The sequence below is a fragment of the Semicossyphus pulcher genome, unplaced genomic scaffold, assembly GCF_022749685.1.
Source record: "Semicossyphus pulcher isolate SPU_LCO1_2020_fin unplaced genomic scaffold, fSemPul1.0.p SCAF_6, whole genome shotgun sequence".
NCBI lineage: Eukaryota > Metazoa > Chordata > Actinopteri > Labriformes > Labridae > Semicossyphus > Semicossyphus pulcher.
In genome coordinates this window covers 18,265,694-18,285,236 of record NW_027211737.1, presented here as the reverse complement: position 1 = coordinate 18,285,236, position 19,543 = coordinate 18,265,694, and the positions used below count along the sequence as shown (strand labels likewise).

At 40.9% G+C, this 19,543-nt stretch overlaps 1 protein-coding gene across 1 annotated transcript in view; it reads left to right on the top strand.

Moving 5' to 3' along the window:
* coro1ca (coronin, actin binding protein, 1Ca) overlaps positions 1 to 19,543 on the top strand; it is a 30,775-nt gene continuing 11,232 nt past the window's right edge. The window contains exons 1-2 of the mRNA XM_069682645.1: positions 1 to 84; positions 13,180 to 13,376. Of these exons, the coding sequence (XP_069538746.1) occupies positions 13,182 to 13,376 (195 nt within the window). The 5' untranslated portion in view covers positions 1 to 84; positions 13,180 to 13,181. The remainder of the gene's footprint in view (positions 85 to 13,179; positions 13,377 to 19,543) is intronic.

Sequence of the window (19,543 nt, the reverse complement as noted above, 5' to 3'; positions counted from 1 at the left end):
CAGAGGGAGGAATCAAGTGGGATACGCGTTGGGATCTGTTATATCATTCGGCTCTCGGGAATACTTTCATTTTCCTCTCAGAAGGTATGTTACAGATTCATCGGATTGTTGAACATACTTACGGTTGTTTCCCTTCATTGAAAGGGTTGGAATGTTTTTCGTTTGTCCACCTAACGTCACACCATCCAGACAGGAAAGTGCACGCGCTAGCTAAAATGAATTGGGACAGTCTGTAGAATGTTTTTAAGCTAGCGCTAGCCGTTAACAGCAGTTAACTGACAATGACTTAAGTTTCTTATCGATAACCAAAGAAATGCTGTTTTCTAGTTTAGTTTTGTGCATTCTGGTGTTGGTTGGGTTCCATGGATAATTTACGACATCAAATGTGCTGTTGAACGTTACGGAACGGGGTGGGGTAGCTAACCCTAGTGTGGCAGGAAAACTTATCTCCGAAACGATAGATCCACATACACGGAGGTGCAGGCAGCACAACCGCGCCCTGGCCCGTGGCACCCTGACTGTTCATATAGACTCTACAAGGAGAACAATGGGCTCCAAACATGCAAACATCCTAGAATTAACTCGTTAATTTACAGACAGTTATTTATCATTAAGACAATTTCCCCCATTAATTAAAATGCAATATCCGCAATATTCATCCAGATGCCAGGTTCAGATTTAACCCTCTAACACATGGAAGATTAGTAGAAAATTGTCATATGAGTCTAACTGTACCTGCTTCAATGGTAGCAAATATAAATGTTACCCAAAAGCATGCTCAGTGTGTCCACAACCAGCTCTGGTTGTTTGGCCATAACACGTGGAGAACCATTAGTATGAAAATATGCAGAATGTGTTCACCTCAACCCTCTCTTGTATCACTCATTAATGAGTGCATAGACATGGACTGTTTCCACAGCTCGGCCGTATTATCGTAATTAAATTATGTTGACACGTTAATAATGAATGTTATGACATAGATATGTAATCTTGAAGTGTGTCATAAGTAGGGCTGTCACTTAAAATTATTTCTATTATTGAGTTATGGATCTATCATTTTTTATTCTAATCTGTTTGGACAATCAGTCCAAAAGCCCATGCATAATAAACTTAACTGATTCGAAAACAGATAACTGCTGCAAATGCTCACATATGAGTTGCTTAAACTTAAAGTATTTAGCACTTTTGTAAAATGACTAACCCTATGATTAAGTCAATTTTTAGTCCCTCAGATGATTAATTGATCATTATGAATTACCCTCGCCTGTAAAGGATCTGCCTTAAGCTGTGAGTAATATGATTCTCTAATACCATACCATTCCGGGAAAGGAGTGTATCGAAAATTAAGCTTGTATAGGAATCATTAACGATGCCCCTCTCATCACTTGGTGGTCCTAAATAGTCTTTCTACAGTTGAAGGACTTGACCCAAAGTAGTCCTTTGTGCGACCCACCAGCCGATTTGCCTGCTCATGACAATAGGCAAGTTGGATTTGTAATGGCTGTGGTCAGTGTGCCAAAAGGGCAGCATGATTTGCATATTTGGTCCCTTTCTTGAACTTGGTTACCCAGCCTTCATGTGTAATCAGCTTTTCAGTCACAGGATTTGGAGACTCGCTGAGGGATGCAGAGCAGGTGAAGGCTGACAGAGTGACCCCAGGGTCGACAGTCAACCGTACAACAGCTGTGTTTGGGCTTGTTAACCATTCCAGACGCATCAGCCTCTGCTGGTTGTGCTGCGGTACAAGGTCTTTAGAAGTGCGTAGCCTGCCTTCCTATGGCTGAACTGAGTGAGGAAGTGGGTCAGGAAGCAGAGGGAAACTAAGCGAATGATGTGAAGGAGTTTTGGTTCCTATTATCTGCAGCACAGCAAGCTGGTTCAGGCTGTGGTGAAATCTTGGGTGCATTTTTTTCCCCGTTTTGAATCCATTACAGGAAGATCATTAGGATTTACACCAATCAGCCATAACATTATGACCACCTACCCAATATTGTGTAGGCCCCCCTTTTACTGCCAAAATAGCCCTGACCCGCCATGTATGGACTCCACTAGACCTCTGGAGGTACCTGGCACAACGACGTAAGCAGCATATCCTTTAAATCCTGTAAGTTGCGAGGTGGGGCCTTCATGGTTCAGATTTGTTTGTCCAGCACATCCCACAGATGCTCGATTGGATTTAGATCTGGGGAATTTGGACGCCAAGTCAACACCTTGAACTCATTGTCGTGTTCCTCAAACTGTTCCTGAACCATTCTTGCAGTGTGGCAGGGCGCACTATGCTGCTGAAAGAGGCCACTGCCATTAGTGAATACTATTCCCTTGAGGTGGTGTACTTGGTCTGCAACAATGTTTAGGTAGGTGGTACATGTCAAATGCTTCCTAGCAGAACATTGCTCAGAGCATCACACTGCCTTCACCAGCTTGCCTACTTCCCATAGCGCATCCTGGTGCCATGTCTTCCCCAGGTAAGCGATGCACATGCTCCTGGCCATCTACATGATGTCAAAGACAAAGTGATTCGTCAGATTCGTCAGACTACCTTCTTCTATTGCTCCGTAGTCCAGTTCTGATGCTGACGTGCCTATTGCCCATCAACATGGGCACCCTGGCCGGTCTGCGGAGACGCAGCCCCATATGCAACAAACTGCCATGCACTGTGTGTTCTGACACCTTTCTCTCAGTACCAGCATTAACCTTTTCAGAAGTTTGAGCTACAGAAGCTCTTCTGTTGCGGACCACACAGGCCAGCCTTCTCTTCCCACGTGCATCAATGAGCCTTGGCTGCCCATGACTCTGTCGCTGATTCACCAGTTTTCCTTCCATGTACCACTTTTGGTACTGACCACTGCAGACTGGAAACACCCCACAAGAGCTGCTGTTTTGGAGATGCTCTGACCCAGCCTAGCCATCACAATTTGGCCCTTGTCAAAGCTGCTCACATCCTTACACTTGCCTAGTTTCCCTGCTTCCAACAGATCAACCTTGAGGACAAAATGTTCACTTGCTGCCCAACTTACTCCACCCACTGACAGGTGCCACTGTACCAAGATAATCAATGCTATTCATTTCACTTGTCAGTGGTCATAGTGTCATGGCTGATCGATGTATAATCACAGTATGCATTACAGATTTCTCATCAGAGTTTATGTGTGTCTAGTTGAATGCAACTGTTCCCCGCTGGCCATCTCAAGCCACCGTTCATTATTGTGCTGAAACTGTTAAATAGTAGACTTTCAGACTTTAGTAATGTGTACATTAGATAGAAAGTAGCTTAAGTTGATATATCCCCTGTTAAAGTAAGCTTTAATATCAGTCTGCTGGAATAATCGGCATTCTGTGGAAAGCAGCTAATCGTCTGGTCAACTCTGCAACTCAAAGATTGCATTCTTTTAACATTTCTGACATACCACAGTTTGTGTCCAGTCCTGTCTGTGCAAGATGTTATCTCTTGTCCACGCTCTTTGAGAAACTTTCAGACTGACATGCAACAACTTTAAGATTCTTCTGACTTTTTTTCTTTACTTCATGGTTTTGATGTGGTTCCAGACAAGAAGCCCAGTCTTTTTTTTTCTAAGGACAGGTACTAAGGCACATCTCATTAACCACCTGCTAAGCATATTAGAGTGTTTGTTTGTTTGTTTGGACTAGTCTGGCCATGAAGAGGATCTAATGTCTAAATCTGTGCCGCTTACGCTTAGATGGTAGACACACAGCCCACAGACAGTGGGTTCTCTTTGTTTAACATGCCACAATTTAGTATGTTACGTATATATATCTAAATAGCTGTCTATCTTAGCTTGTTGGATATCTGCTTGTTTATTTTACATATATAGTTAACTATATGATTTCCCCTCTATCTATGTCCTTAGAAATAGCCTAATAAGTTTGTTGGTTTTGCTTGAAATCTCAATCCAAGATGTTCAAATGCATTGAATCCTTTTCAGCATTGTAATGCTCTGTAGCTAGAAAATCCAGTGGATGCACAGAGACTAATGCTATTACTTCCATCGGTGTGTCCCGCCACAGCTGACAACATCTGTTGAAATGGAGCAGTGGTTTGTGCATTGCTCATTGGGGGGAGGGGGAAGTAGCTAATCGGGAAGAGGAAGGGAAGAGCTTTGTACTTTTAGGCTGAAACATAAAGAGTTTTTTTATTATTGAATCGGCAGGGTTTCTCTGATTCCTCCTATTGTTGTGCCCATTGTGTCCGTTGTGTTAACCATCTGCTAGCAGAGGTGCAAGTGAAAACTTAGGCAGAGGTGATATGATCAGTTTGTTTTGCTGAAAATACTAAAGTAATAGCCATGCACACAAACACTCATAAAGACGAGCGCTTTTCCTGATGCGAGTTATTTTATGAGATTTAAAGAGGTCCCTTTTAAACTTTAACTCTCTTAAGTCTCACAGCACATGTGAGATTGATACAGAGTTGGGAAGGGGGTCTGTGCTGGAGTACAATTTAAGCATGCTCAGCATCACACTGAAAACACACATTTACTGACATATTAAGCTATTTCTGCTTTTCCTGTTTTTGGAATGGGGAAGTTGGCAAAACCTCAGCTTTTGGCTGCTGGTGTTGAAATATTGTCATCTGTAAATGTCTTGAACACATAATCTTACTGATAAATGTACACAACCCTTATGCTAGAGGAATTTGACTGAAGTAGGTAATTGGTTCTGTCTTTAAGTTACTAATCACTATTTATAACTTTGAGCCAAATTTCTCTTGTGTCTGCAAATCCCATTTCCTCTGGAAAGTATAAAAGAATACATAAACATTCCTTGAAACACTGGTGCGTAATATGTTGCGTTCCAGTAGTATTTGAATCGAGCAGAGCACAGGCTGCATGGTCACTTGGGGTTGGAGAGAGGTGAAAAAACACCACCTTATCTCATTGTTGCAAAAAGCACTGGAATGTAGCTGGAATCTGATTACAATGGTGGTCCGTGGCCTTGGTTACAGGAAGGGGATTTAGGTGGCGTCTCATGCGGTCTTGGTGACAAAAGGCAAAAGGCAGCCAGTGTATGGAGAGCAATGAGGCGACATCATTGGTTTGTGTGTGTGTGTGTGTGTGTGTGTGTGTAGTGGCAGCGAGGGGCGGCATGGCCAGCAAAGTGTGGGAAAGAAAAGTCTGTTGCATTGCTGTTGAACCTCTTCAGTTCCAATATGAAACTTTCTGACACTATAACATCTATAGGTACTGTAGAATACATTTATCAGATGCTGTATCCACCATGTAAGATGGGAGTATGAGCCTACTGTTTTTCTAAGGTGTGTAGTTTTCTTTATACATAACCAGCACTGATCTGGACTGTAGCTACCAGTACAATCATAGAAAGCCACACTGCAGGGAAGTCTGCAATAACCACAGTGATGAAATGCACCAACAAATACAGGAATTGCTAAACCAACCATGTAGCAGATAAGACTTGTTGGGAAACAGGGTTAGGCCTTGTTTTATTTGCTGATTACATGTATCCACAGTGACCTGAGCTGTACACTACATGCCATTTTTGAGATTAACGGCACAAATGAGACAAATATCTGGAAGTGTTGACCTTAGTGTTTCAAGTGTTATTTAGTGCAGCAGCTACTGAGTTTAAGTTAAAGCTATAATCTCATAGATTTTCATTTAAATAAATTGTCTGTAAAGTCTGTATTTTGCTAAATGAGTTATTGATCCAATGGTATGAAATCCCTTGCATTTGCAGTATTGCTAGGTAATACAAACTGAGTGTTCAGTCGACATTCCTGGAAAAAATCAGTCACTGGTCAGAACCCTGCAAACCTCAAAGGTGCATAAATGTGAATCCAAAGAAAGATAATCATAATCAACGTCCACATGAAGACATTACAGGTTTTTATTTTTTATTGCTTAATTGATATTGGCACAAGTTTAAAATATTCTTTCTGATGACAAAATGGGCCTTTTATAATGAACCGAATTTGGGGAAAAATATGATTTAAATCTTGAGAAAAATTTATTTCATAGGGCCATAGTTTGCAGAAAATTCTATATAGAAGATGTAAATAGCTTCTGGAATAGAAGTGGAGGTACTTCCACACATGTAGTAACCAGTAGTACACAGTGTACGCTTATTCTGATATAACTGTTGTGGAGACAGTTTAGGCTTTGTCATAATTCTGCTGCCCCTCCCTCTCCTGCACCGGCTCATCCCATTTTGTGCTTGGGATTTTCACGTTATGTCACATCTCAGTCATCTGTGCACCATGAAAAGCAGAGCATCAGGGACAGTTCTGCATCCCAACAACAAGGTGGTGGAAAGGTATTAAGGCTGTCGGTACAGGTGCCATGGACAGAAATGTTCACTTTACCTTATTTACCAATTGTCCAGGATAAGCCATTATATTTGGGTTTCACAGAGCCATTAAACGTGCATAATGTGCTATTATATTTTCCATAGCATAAGCTGTTTGGCGAATCTCATCCTCAGACATTGCTCATTTTTCCTCTGACAAAACAATTTATTTTATACAGCTGTATCTTCAGGGTGACGCAATAAAACGTGATAAATGTATTGTCTATGAGGTCTGTAAATTAAAAACCAGTTTGAGGACAAATTGCTGTTGACAGAATGGGGTGGCCCCATGTTTTAATTGGAATGTGTGAACATAACTGAAAGTGGCAGGGATAGGGAGTGTAATGTCTCCTGCCTCTGAGGATGTGTATTAATCCTACATGCTTTATTCACATGCTCCAAAATCTCTATACAGTCACCTTCAAAAGAGTGCATGTTCCAATAAAAGGGTCCTCTCAGGAGCGCAAAGTAAGCAGTGAAATTTAATTCTTCCGGATGAGTGTTCTAATGCTTCATTGATCTTAGTGTTAAATTACTGAGATCAAGTGACAAAAACATGTTTGTTGTTCCAGTAATTCGGTTATAAGAGATGTTATAGGACGGACATTGTGGCACACAGAGCAAACATGAGCCCTAGCTAACCTTTTTTTTTTTTTGACTTGTTTCCTCTCTGTAACTGTTTTGCAGTCTTATGTCAGTGCAAAACAATTTCCCCCTGGTTTAATGGAAGGCAGCAGTCTGTACTGTGACGTAGGTGTGAGATAGTTAGAAAAACATAAAAGGTGATAATGAACGTTGGGCTTTGTTCTTAAAATGTAGGATTTTCTATTGTTGTATACTACTGACTTATGACAAGTTGCCATTTAGCGATGTTACAAGGAGAAGCACACCTGTTCCAGGTATTTTTTCATCTGAAAGAATGGTCAGACTAAGCGATCGTATTAGACCCTCACTTGAAGTATAAGACGCATTTCCTCAGCAGAATTGGCAGATGTAAACTGATATGAGGAATGCAGAGAAGGCTTAAAACTGTGTCACACTGGTCCTATTTCCTGTCGGTCCTTCCCTCAGGCTGTGGGGTCCTCCTTCTGTCTCTGCACATCAGGGTCAGCTCTGCTGGCTCAGGAGGCAATAAGGTATACGGCTTTCCTTTCATCTGATCTGCCCAACAGATTCTTTTTGCTTGAATTAGGGCTGGATCAGTGAGCTGTAAATCTCAGTGACTGTCACTGAGTTGCACCGGATTCCCCCAAGGTGTGTGCCTGTCTCTTTCTGGTAAGTCTGAAGCTGTCAGACTGGTGCCAAACCTTTACTGCCTGAGCAAAACCCCTGCTGACAATGTGACAAATAAATCGTAAGTCGTGATCATTGTGACAGTAGTGTTTGGTTAAAAAAAAAAACCTGAACAATTAATAATTGATATATGATAGAGTGTTGCTTTTATTAAGCTCCTATATTATTTAGAGTTTTAAATTTGACAAAAATTCAGCTTGTCATTCAGGTAGTTGTTTTCGTTAGCACTGTTCAACATCTCAGCTCAGTCCTGCTGCAACTTCACTTCACTAAAATCAAAGACAATAGAGGGATCAGGACAGCTCTGCTTGTCAGTTGGTCCATTATACATGTCAACAAAAATGATCCACAGCATCATTTCCTGTTGTCCCCGGTCTCTTTGTAGACTTATTTGTTTCAGGGAAAATGATGTCCTTACGTAAGAGTCCTGCTGGATAAAGGATTGTTTTTTGTTTGGCATTTGTGTGGCATGGATAAGATGTATCTCTTACAGAAGCGCTGAGTGCTTTAAATTGTTAGGATTTATCTCTCCCAGAGGTCAGATTTGTTTAAAACCATGTAGGGATTTCTATCTGTTGGGCCTAACAGATGTCATGTCATGTGTAGCTCTTACGTTGGTGTTGATTGAGTCCTGAGTGTTTAATATGATTTCAGGTTTGTTATTGTGTTAGAGTAACTTTCAGCTTGTCTGATTTGGGTCGTAATCCAGGACTTGAGCATTATAGAAATTGGTTTCCATGCAGGTGCAGTGGTGACATACATGTATATTTCCAGAAGGGAAATTACCCACTTTTGTCAAAAATAAGATTTTCCTGCGAAAATGAAGCCATATGTTCTTTTCTTCTCAGTCTTACCACATGTTTCGATGGGAAAAACTGTTTCTAACAAGAGTGAGCATCCAGTGACTAAGAAATTGAGATATTTTTCCTGAAAGGATTGTTGGCACACACAGCCACCACACACACCAGACTTAGTCACCAGAAACCCAGCTGCAGCCTCACCCAGTCTGCTCTAACCTTCAGTGTTAACACTGATAGAGCTCATCCCTCTCTCCATAAAGATTTCATATCCAGTGTGTGTAATCTAGTTTAACAAAAAATAAGCACATGTTGTACAAAAGCACAGACAACATAAACTGTATCAGGTACATGTTGAGCTAACATTTATGTCTTTTATAATTCTTTACTTTTGTATAGAGTGTCACTGCCCTGATTTGTTCTTCGGAGTGTTTTGTTGTTTAACAGTAACACATGATATTTAACATTTCCTGCTGTTTTTTGAGCTAAAGGAGTGTGTGACTGGGGATCTTTGTGCAGACCCAGACTGACCTCAAGAATGCAGTGATTGTTTTGTCTAGTCTAGTCACACTATTGTGGTGATAAAACAGCACATCTCTCCTGCATTAAACAATGTACTATTCTGCTGCAAATTAAGAGAGCCAAGAGCCACCAGACCCTCAGAAGAGAGAAATGGCAAGGCTTGATATCATTAGCATGGATGGGGTTGCATCAATACAAGTGACACTGATGATGATTTGATCAGCCTTTATCCCATAAACCGATAACTTCATCATGAAGCTGTTCTGCACTTGACAGGTGGGCTTAAGGTTTTGCCACCATGGAAAGACAGGGTGGTAATTTGGTAAAAGGCACATTTCACCTTAATAAGTCTGCCATAATATGTTTACATATCAGTTGAAAAATGACCATGCAGACATGCTTTAGTTTATTCCTACAACGCCAAAACAATTCTTCAGTAGTTAAAAGGCAGTGAATCAGAGCTCAGTAAAAACTCCCAACTCAGCTCTGCTTGTTATCATCTAAACCTCTTCCACTGGTTTGCTGAGCAGTCTGGCTTCCAGCTGCTCGGCACAGTCCATCGTCAGTGGATGTTTTCAGACTAAAATCTGGTAGAGAAACCTGAACACATTAAATTGTCTGGTTTCGCATGGCAAGGACAAATTTCAAACATAGTTATAACCACATTTAACAGATGTTTGCATTTTGACACTATAAGTAACCTTTTAAGACATTAGTTTGTGTTTTTAGTGTTATGTTGTGTTTCTTTTCCTGGTTGGTATTTCCCTGATGTTGCTAAGCAGCATGTCTGTGTTGCTAAACATGTCTAAGTGATAGATTGCAGCCAACCAAACACCCATGCAACTGCCAGCGGCATAAAGTGAATTTTTCCTGAACTTTTTTATTTATTTATTTAGCCTTGTACAAAACTGTGTGTCTTACTTCTGGATGATTTATTTGTTGCTGCATCTGCTTGTTGCAGACGAGAGTAAGTTGTTATACCCAGGTCTATAAGAGAAGAGGATGGCAAAAAGTTTGATGTATTTTAATCTTGGATGGCAATGCTGTCTGTCTTTCTGTATCTAATTTTATCATCCAGCCATGTCCACTAAAATATCAGTCTCGCCTCCTACCATCTCTCTAAATCCATGTTAATGTAGCAACTCTCAAACAATAATTACAGAGTCATCATTTTAAAATAAAAATAATTGCGATTCTAATTTTGCCATACTCTGCAGCCCTACCATTTTAGATACATAGAGGACAGCATTGATGATGGGCAGAAGAGGACCATGACAGACGCCATATTCCAGCCAGTCAGCCATGTTTATTTTTTACACAGACACATCTTCAGTCTATCTTATCATGCATTGTAATCTAAATAATTGTTAGATACCATCACTTAAGTTACAACATAGGAGTGGTTAGATGTTATTATATCTACTTTGATTTCTATGAACTGAAATTAGCCTCATGAGTCAGTTATTGCTCTGCTGGCCCCTTTTTAACTCCTTCCTTTTAAGGAAACAGGTACTCACTCTAGCCAAGAGAGAGCGTGGTTCCATTAGACGAACAGTAGGGACTTGCTTTAATTGATCAGCTTCAGTGGCCAAAAATTAGCCTGTCAAACAGGCGACAAATATTCAATTTTTTACATAAGCCAAATTAAACTTTCTTTGAATCCCATGAAGGGTTTCTTTCCATATTTGATCAACTGAATAACTACAACTAATGTGCGATAATGTTGGTTGTCTGCTACCACCACTGTGTTCACCAAACACTTCTTGTACTGTACCACGTCACGCTCAAGGTACAGTCTGTATACATTTGCCAGGAGAATGAGTAAATTGTTCAAACATCTAGGGCTTTTCTCCCCTGCAGTTTATATACCAGCATCAGTGGATTGTGTCGAGGGTAGACATGCCATCACTTCTAACATGTCTAATGCATATGGGACACACAGTTCCTCATTTAGGACTGCTCGTAATCTCTGCAGATACATAACCCTAAAATCAGTGCCCAGACTGTGAGAAGCTGCCTTCTATTTGTCAAATTAATTAAGAAGAAAGGCCTTAAAATCTTGTACATTTTGTAAAAAAAACCAGTAAATCAAAAATCAGTCAACAGAGTAAAAAGTTGTAAACCTCCCGTGATAAAGAAAGAGGCACCGTTAGAAACTGAGTTTGGATGTTTTCTGACCCTGTTCCTCCCACTCGACAGGTAGCTGATTTAGGAGTTAACATGTAGCTTCTTTTCCAACCGAATAATGTGACACATTTACAGCTCAAAAGGGAAGCAAACAGTCCTCTCTCCTCTTTACAAAGTTGACCTTGTTGAGTATTTCCCCAGGCTACCATCGCATTACTGTAAGGAGGAACTACTTCTTTGTTCTTGGCTGTCACTTACTTGCTGTCAAATTGGAGTATATTAACCATCAAACATATTTGTCAAAGGATCCTTTTCTGCCCTTAAAATTAATTTTAGTGTCTTTTTAAACTATAATTTATTTCTTGAGACTGTTCAATCATAATGGGTTGCCAGTGGTTTGCTCTTGGTCTGTGTCAGCCTTTCCAGCAGTAATCAAATTTAGTTTCCTCGACAAATGCACTTCTGAACCAGATGAGTCTAAAGGAGGATTTAGAGACTCTTATGTAACTCATGAAAACTGGAAAATCCAAATATAAGACAGATTAACACTTAAGTGTCTTTAAATGACTCCTTTAGGCAACAGTCCATGTCTGGAACCAAAAAAACCCCCACAATCTGTGTAGTGTGTTTCATGTTTTACAGTCTGGCTGTGAAGACACTCCCACATCCCGACAGGAAGAACTTCCTGCTTGTGTTGTGATCATTGTCCTGTCAGAAACATGCGTGTCTCACTCACTCTGTCTTTCCCTCCAGCCCTCTCTCTTTCTCGCTCTCCCTCTTTCTCACACACGCACACAGACACACAATGGAAACCACCTCCAAAACAAGTCCCACATCCTGTGCTGTGATTTCATCATGTTGGTGATTCAGGCTGGCAAATTGCTACCATGTTCTTTGGGAAAAATAAAGTTTGAGATGAGGAGTTTCACATACCCGATGGTACTTACAAGCTTTTGTCTTTCTTGAGGTTGTAGGTTAGCTTGGACCTTAGCTCTGGTCCTTTATCTGAAACTGGGCAGCTTTTCTATTATCTTTGGAAGAGGTCTGTTATTGTAAGCACAGAGCTCATGGACTCGTAGCTTTTGAATGGGCTTGTTTTCCAGAGCTCCGTGTCTGCCAGCAGATTCTTGTCTTGGTGAAGATTTAGCTGAACCAGCTACAAAGTCTGTTTTTGTTTGGTTTGGGTATGTCCTATTTTCCTTTGGAAGCAGCTCTTTCTAACTAAACCACAAGGAAAGCGTGTTAGCATTTCAGATGTTTAAAATCAGGCACTGCTGAAGATGAAAAGAAACAACTCGACTGTGAAAAGAGTCACATGAAGTATGTTTGTTTTGTTTTTTCCTGTTTTTGTTTATTATTCCTGAGCTGTGTCTTTGTGTAAACTGAACAAATCAAATACCTTGTGAATTTTACACAGTTTAGGTGGGTTTTTTTATGCTTGGTAATGAGTGACTTTGTACAACTTTTCTTGGGGATCAATTCCTTGTTGGAAATGCTCATCACAATACATAGTGTGTCACACAGTAATAAAGATTATTAATGAACTCCATTGTACAGTATTGCTCATTTAAGTAGATGATTAAAGTAAGACTTGATTCCAAGGGTAAAAAGAATCTACACAGTGGATGGTAGATAAAAGTTAGCCTTTCAAGGGGCTTGTTTTAGCTTGAGATGATCTGTTACCCAACAGAACCGAGGATGTAGGAAGGTCTCTCTGCCGTAGTATCTGGCCTCTTTCTAAAATGTGTCATCAGTGGTATGTAGTAATACTTATCTTTGAAACGGCAGACGGCAGAACGGAATTGGTAGCGTATAGTAATGGTTTGTAAGAAAACACTGTAGGAGTGAGAGAGAAAAACACATCTGCCATCGCAGAACAGCTTAAATCTGATCTCAGTTCTTTTCAGCAGCTTTGCTGAAGCTTGTGAATGGAGGGCTTGAGTTTTCACATCTCTTAAACAGCATAAGTATCTATATACCGTGTTTTGATTCCTATGTTTGTTCTCTATCTTGTTACTGTGATTTTAAACGAGTCACTGATGCCTTCATTTCAACACTCTGTCTCGAGTTCATTTTCTAACAAGCATATGTTACATCTTCCTCTCCGCTCTTTGCACAGATATGAGACGAGTTGTACGGCAGAGCAAATTCCGTCACGTCTTTGGCGCGGCGGCGAAGAATGACCAATGCTACGATGATATTCGGGTGTCAAGGGTCACATGGGACAGCTCCTTCTGTGCAGTCAACCCCAAGTTTGTTGCCATAATTATCGAGGCCAGTGGCGGCGGAGCTTTCCTCGTTCTCCCTCTTCACAAGGTGAGTTATTGGTGCATCCTGTGGTGATTAATGATGGATTAGCACTGCGTTACATGCTTTGACAGAACACATCAGTCAGAGTCTAACAATAGGTTGTTCTTATTACTTGTTCTGAAATGAAATCAGTAACTTTGTTTGGCTTACTTTGGTGCCATTTTTTGTGCTTTAGTGTTTCTTTTTTAGTCACCAACTGATTGCAGGTGAACATCACAGAGGACAGACTATGAAATGATATTTTACATGAATGTCTGTGTCCTTCTTGATTTTTTTATGAGCAGTAGCAGTGCAAACTTGCTACTAACACATTTATACACACTACTGGCTAGGTTTTAGGTCTGATGGCTGATATGACACATTTTTGAGATTCCACTGTTTTCCTACAATCTCCCTGCATATCCTCTCCATTCACTCATATCATTTGATCATGAATGATCAATAGTTTCCATCTTAATGATCTTAAGTTTTGGTTTTCCTACCCAACAGGCCGATCACCCTAAAAGTTTTGATAGAAAACCGGTTTGTGGCTAATCTGATTCATCCTATACTGACAAAAATGCTGCCTTGCAAGGGTGTAATGTTGACCTTTTAAAGGCGTAATGCGTCTTGGGTTGCAATTATGCATGTGATATTTTTATTACAGATGATTTCAGAAGATCAAATTACATTGAGATATTTTAGATGGTGTTTGAGGGGGGAATCTTGATGTTGTTCTCACATCAGTGGTGATTAAAAGGCTCTGAGGGATCATTTTTGGACTGACACAAAAGCAAACTAAAAGACCTAAAAGTTAACAACTGAATATGCTCGTAGCTGTTTTTATTTTGTTAGCGTAGCAGCCTTTTCCCCTTGTTTTGTGTACAGTAAATAATCATCTGCATTGAGGAGCTCTTACAGGCAGGACTGCTGACTCCTCATGTCAGTGTACCTTAGGATTAATGTTTACCAGCAGGCTGTTTCACACACCCTCATGTGTACAACAGAAACTACTCCAAAGCCCTGGAGCCAAAAGCCTTCTGATCCTTGACTCCTTATAAGGAATCGCTCCACTCCAACTAGAATTACTTTTGGGTTGGGCAAGGCCGTGTGTAAGGAGTGTTTAGCTTTAAATAAGTTATCTGGCTGAACACTTCTCTCCTTTTGTTCGAATCCTGCTGTCATAATTGGGCTAATTAAGGGAGGTGGAGGTCAGGGGGGTTCTGGCAGGTCCACAAGAGAGACCTTGGGTGCCAGTACGGGTGATAGTTGTGAATTGCTGACTGCTGGTGTTTCTGTTTGGCAGCTCTGAGAGATGGCCAAGTGGCAGGTCCTGACACTGTGAGTGACATAAGTACTGCAACACTGTTGACAGATTTAACCTGGGCCTGTAATTAGTATACACCAGTGCACAGCCATGTCATCTGAGAAGGCTCTGGCGCAGGGGACCGGATCCTTGGGCCTGTCATCACACAGCTTCCACCTCTCAGCACCTCATTCAATACGGAGCTAGCACTGGAGGTGGGTTACAAGCTCGACCGGTTTCACACTCCCTCTGCCCTCCTCCCCGCGTGTCTGAGTTTGACTGAGCTGCCCTCCGCATGCCATGTCCCAGTACAGCGATGGCGTGTCTACTGAACAAAGTCTACTTTCACTACTGTTATAAAAAAGTTGTGAGAGACTGGGGTCTTTATGTGCAGAGCGAACCTCGGGCAATTTCCTCAAGTGAAAGATTAAAACAGCTCTCTTGATTTTTGGTTCTTCCCACATGCGAGCTGGCAGGCGTGACGCAGACTAATCCTTCAGATTTAGTGTTTTCCTCATTTAACAGGCCATGCATTGAGACAGTGGTGCTGAAAGGGGAATGCCATGGCCTTTAAGCATTAGAGTATGTTTTTTTTGTATGTTGTGCTTTGGATAGTGTGACCAGTTTGCTTTGTCACCAGCCACAGCTGAGCCTATGAAAAGAGATATAAATGAGTTATCATTTCAGATCTTAAATCAACGGGCATCCCCCCTTTTTAATTTGTCTCTGTTTTCTATTCTTGGCATATATCACCATGGTTTTCTCAAATGATTTTTCTGACAAAGCAGGTCCATCTGGAAATCTCAGTTTAGCCTCAGCTGGCAATGCAGGTCTCAAAAGTGGGGCAGGTCTGTTCTTACGAGCGATATTACTAGACTGCACTGCAGAGGTCTGGTTATACAGAGTCGCTCATAGTACCTGACATCATTTCTAGTACAAGTATCATGATATGCTACATGTTAAACTAATTTGTAAGTGATCAGCATAGTTTTCCATCTGTTATTGTGCTGACTGTACAAAGTTCTGCTTTTGGGATAAATATCTGTGCCTGCTTGAAGGACACTTGCAGTTTGAATCACCTGGGTCTCATCATTTACATTTTTGTTCCAAGGCCACATATTCCCTCGGCGCCCCCACCCTCCCACCCTTTCCCATCCCTAATGTGAGGGTGCATCTGTCCGGCTAACCCATCTGCCTGTGCTGTGTTGCTCCCAGTCTCTGTGGGCAGCCAGCTGCTCAGGGTCTTTGTCCTACGCTTGCTCCCAGCGCAGCCCTTTGTCATTACCACACTCCGGCTGGGGGGGAGGCAGAAGTGTGATGATGCTCCTTCCCCCTTCACAATTAAGCCATATGCAATTGTGCACCGTCTTTGTTGTAGTGATGCATTAATGGGAGGAGAATGAATTATTAATATTATGAACCTAAAAAAAAGCATTGCACTCTCTATTCTTTGTCCTGATTTTATGTTTCAAGAAATGACTGGAAAATCATCTGTTGGAGTTGGAAGGCTGATGTAGTGCATCTGTGACCTGACCTGAGGTCTGTACCTCATTTTGACTAGTCAACCGATGGAGCCATCTCTTTGTTTGACTCAGTAGGGTGAGGTTAGTGCGGCAGGCCGCTGTGACTCAGCACAGCCATGAGTATTGTTGCTTCCTCCTGTCAGAGCACAGGGATTTATAGAGGGGGCATCAGATGTCCAGCTCAACACGTCATTCCCCAGCCTCGTGCTTTCAATCTCCCCCTTTCTCTTTCTTAGCGGGATGCCTGCTAATTTATTCCCTGATTTCCATATGAAGGAAGCTGTGGGAGTGAATGCAGCAGCAAGAAAGTGTTCACTGAAACATTCCTGATAATTCCTCTCTGTCTGCTCGCCATAAGAGAGAGGAAGTCGCAGTAAATCATTACAGATGATGTGATTTATATCCTTTATCTGGAAATTATTTGATTAATCCAATCATGCAGTCTCTCCTGTTTACCCATCAGTATTTTCATCATGTGTGTTTGCCTATTTTAATTTAAGATTGACCCAAACAACGGCTGTAACACCACATAGTGGATTGCTTAATATAAAACGCATGTACCACGTTGGTGCATCAAACACTGCCTCTGTACAGAGCCGACGATCAGATGTGGAGAGTGTGTTTGATTTGGATTCAATCCCTCAATGCACCATTCATCCAGTGCTCAACCTTTGCTTTTAGTAATCCCTGGGTGTGTGCACAGTGATACATTATTTCTGTTCTGTCTCACACACATCAGTTTGGCTGCTAACTAAGCTATGCACTGTCTCTGCACACAAAAATACACCAGGTGTGCATAATATCTATGGTCTTTCCCCACACTTTTGTCAGTTTTTGTTCCAATAACTCTTTAGTACTCGGCTGCCTCTGCCTTTGCCGCTTCTGCCGCTCAGTCCTGCTGACTGCAGATTTTACCATATATGGTCATTCACTGCTCCCTGCCTGACAGCCTTCCAAGACCATTTCCTCCCTGCCTTGCCATTGGCTGCTTCATGCAGTGTCAGTACACATGTGAATTCTGGGATAGGCCGAAATATGAAGAGCGGCCAAGATGAGAGAACTGGGTTGAAGTCAGATGTTGTCTCTGTCACAGACTCACTGACTGTATCCGAGTGCTATATGAAAATTATGAATTTAATGTGGTAATACCTATGGCTTCTGAGTTACTGAATAATATATAATTAACTCATTTGATCATTTAATTATTTATGATCTGTTGTGATAAAGCTGTGAGTCCTGATGGTTAAATAAACAGGGTGTTTTTAGCAGAAAACCTTTGAACATCTCTTAGTAAAAATAATAGCTTTGTTCTGTGACATTTTCATACCATCATATGCATTTAAAATCTGCAAGAGATTAATTCGCAAGTTAACTGTATGTACTGTATGTACAAATGAAACTCTAATCTGGAAGAAAATTTCACTCTTTATTTTTAAAAACATCTTTTTGTTCATAAGTTTTCAGTTCCTCCAGTTGATCATTTTTCTTGCTAACAGGTGCTTGACTGTATCACAGCATCCTAAGTGAGACAGAAAATATGTAGACACTGTTGAACACAAGACTTCATTCAAACAGACTGACTACCTGTGTTCCACAGACATAATACTACAGTAAATCTGTTGTAAATGTTTGTATAGGTATGTCTCCTTTATCACCTCAGGTTTCCAGTCCGTGCGTATTGTGCTGCACTGTGTTGTTCCTGCCCGATCATACAGACACAGACACTTGTAAAAGTGGAAATTTCCATGGAGCTCTGAGCACTGGACAGCATGCAGACCCTTCAGTGGTGTGCATGTGTGAATCACATGTTGAGCTGCAAGGAGAGGAAGTGTGCAGGCCTCTTGTGTGAATGAAAAGAATGTCGTCTCTTGCCTTGAGGGAATGTTGTTCATCCATTTTTTTGTGCGTTTCAGCGTTGTGCTTTGTATTTATCGCTGTGTGATTCACTCTCTTTTTCTGCAGTCTTACTTGTTGCTATGCAACTGGTTGTTTTCCAGGCACCAGACATTCCTCTTTAAGGATATAAATGTCCGTAGTGTAGTTATGGACATGTTTGGTATATCACTGCTTAGTTTCACCTCTTACTGTTAGAGTGGGTGCTTTTTTCTGCTGGTGGAGTTGTTTTTTCTTTATCTCTGGACAAAATCATTCTCAAGTTTGCTAAACGCGTCTGCTATACCTGTATGCTGGTTGCATTGGATGATCTCTTGCTCAGTTAGTTTTGTTTGTTTGGGCCTCTAAATATTTTCTTTTTAGCAGTGTGGTAAAAGTTGTGACGGTTTAAACACTTTTAAATAACTGTTCTCCTGCCAACCATTGTGTCAGATCTTGACAGATCTTTTAAACCTTAGGTCTGATGACAAAACTGGAAGAATCCTCTCCACTAAGTAAAAATTAATAAAATTAATATTTATGATAGACTAGATGTTTGTTTGCTTTCTTTTTTAGTAAAATAGTTTGACACAAGTGATACAATCTTAATACTTGCTCCCACCCATCCTTACCATTAGCCTGCTTGCAGGAGGCTAGTCATAGTGTTAACGCAATTCAAGGTAAGGCTGCTATTTGTCTTTTCTCTTGCACTTAATATTACCAATATGTTATTGTGCACATTACTAAGAGGAGCGTTAAGCAGTTGGGAACTACTTCCTGTAAAGTACCTATTCACTGCCAAATAGCTGTAGGATAAGATCTCAGCATCAAAGTATTTTTGATATGCAGTATAAGTGTATCATTTATCCAAATCAAAGCAGGTGGATTAGAAAACGAACGGTGCTGGTGGAAAGTGTCCTAATGAGTTGCTTTCAAGGTTTTGTTTTAATGTTAATCCTTTTTATTTCCCTCCTTGTTGAAATCCACTCTCATTAGAAGTTGCAAAGACTGCTATCGATTACTTTTATCCGTTGGTATTTGACACTGAAAGACTCCTTTTTGTATATGCAGTCAAATGCTGGTTGAACATGTTCAGTAGATTAGGCATTTGAGATCCCAATATGAGGCGCCTGTCAAAGTTAATCCCTGGTTTTCACTTTTCAGACTCTTGAGTCTGCAACTGTAGCCCTTCCACATCACTGCTAAATCACTGAATTACATGGAGCTGAAACACAAGCAGGGTTTCCCTCAGAAAAGTTGCCCTACATTAAGTCAGTCCTACAAGCTGATTGAACATTTGAAAATATGACTACATACATAATGTATTTAGATCAAAAAGGCCTTGATTTAACTAGTCAAGATTCTGGGATTCTGACGCTCCTTTGTGACTGAAATTTAGATATGTCGGTGCAGGACTTTCTGGTCGATGTTTTACGTTATATTTTAGGAACAAATGCCAACTTGTAAATTTCCCTGAATCTCTGCTTTTCCAG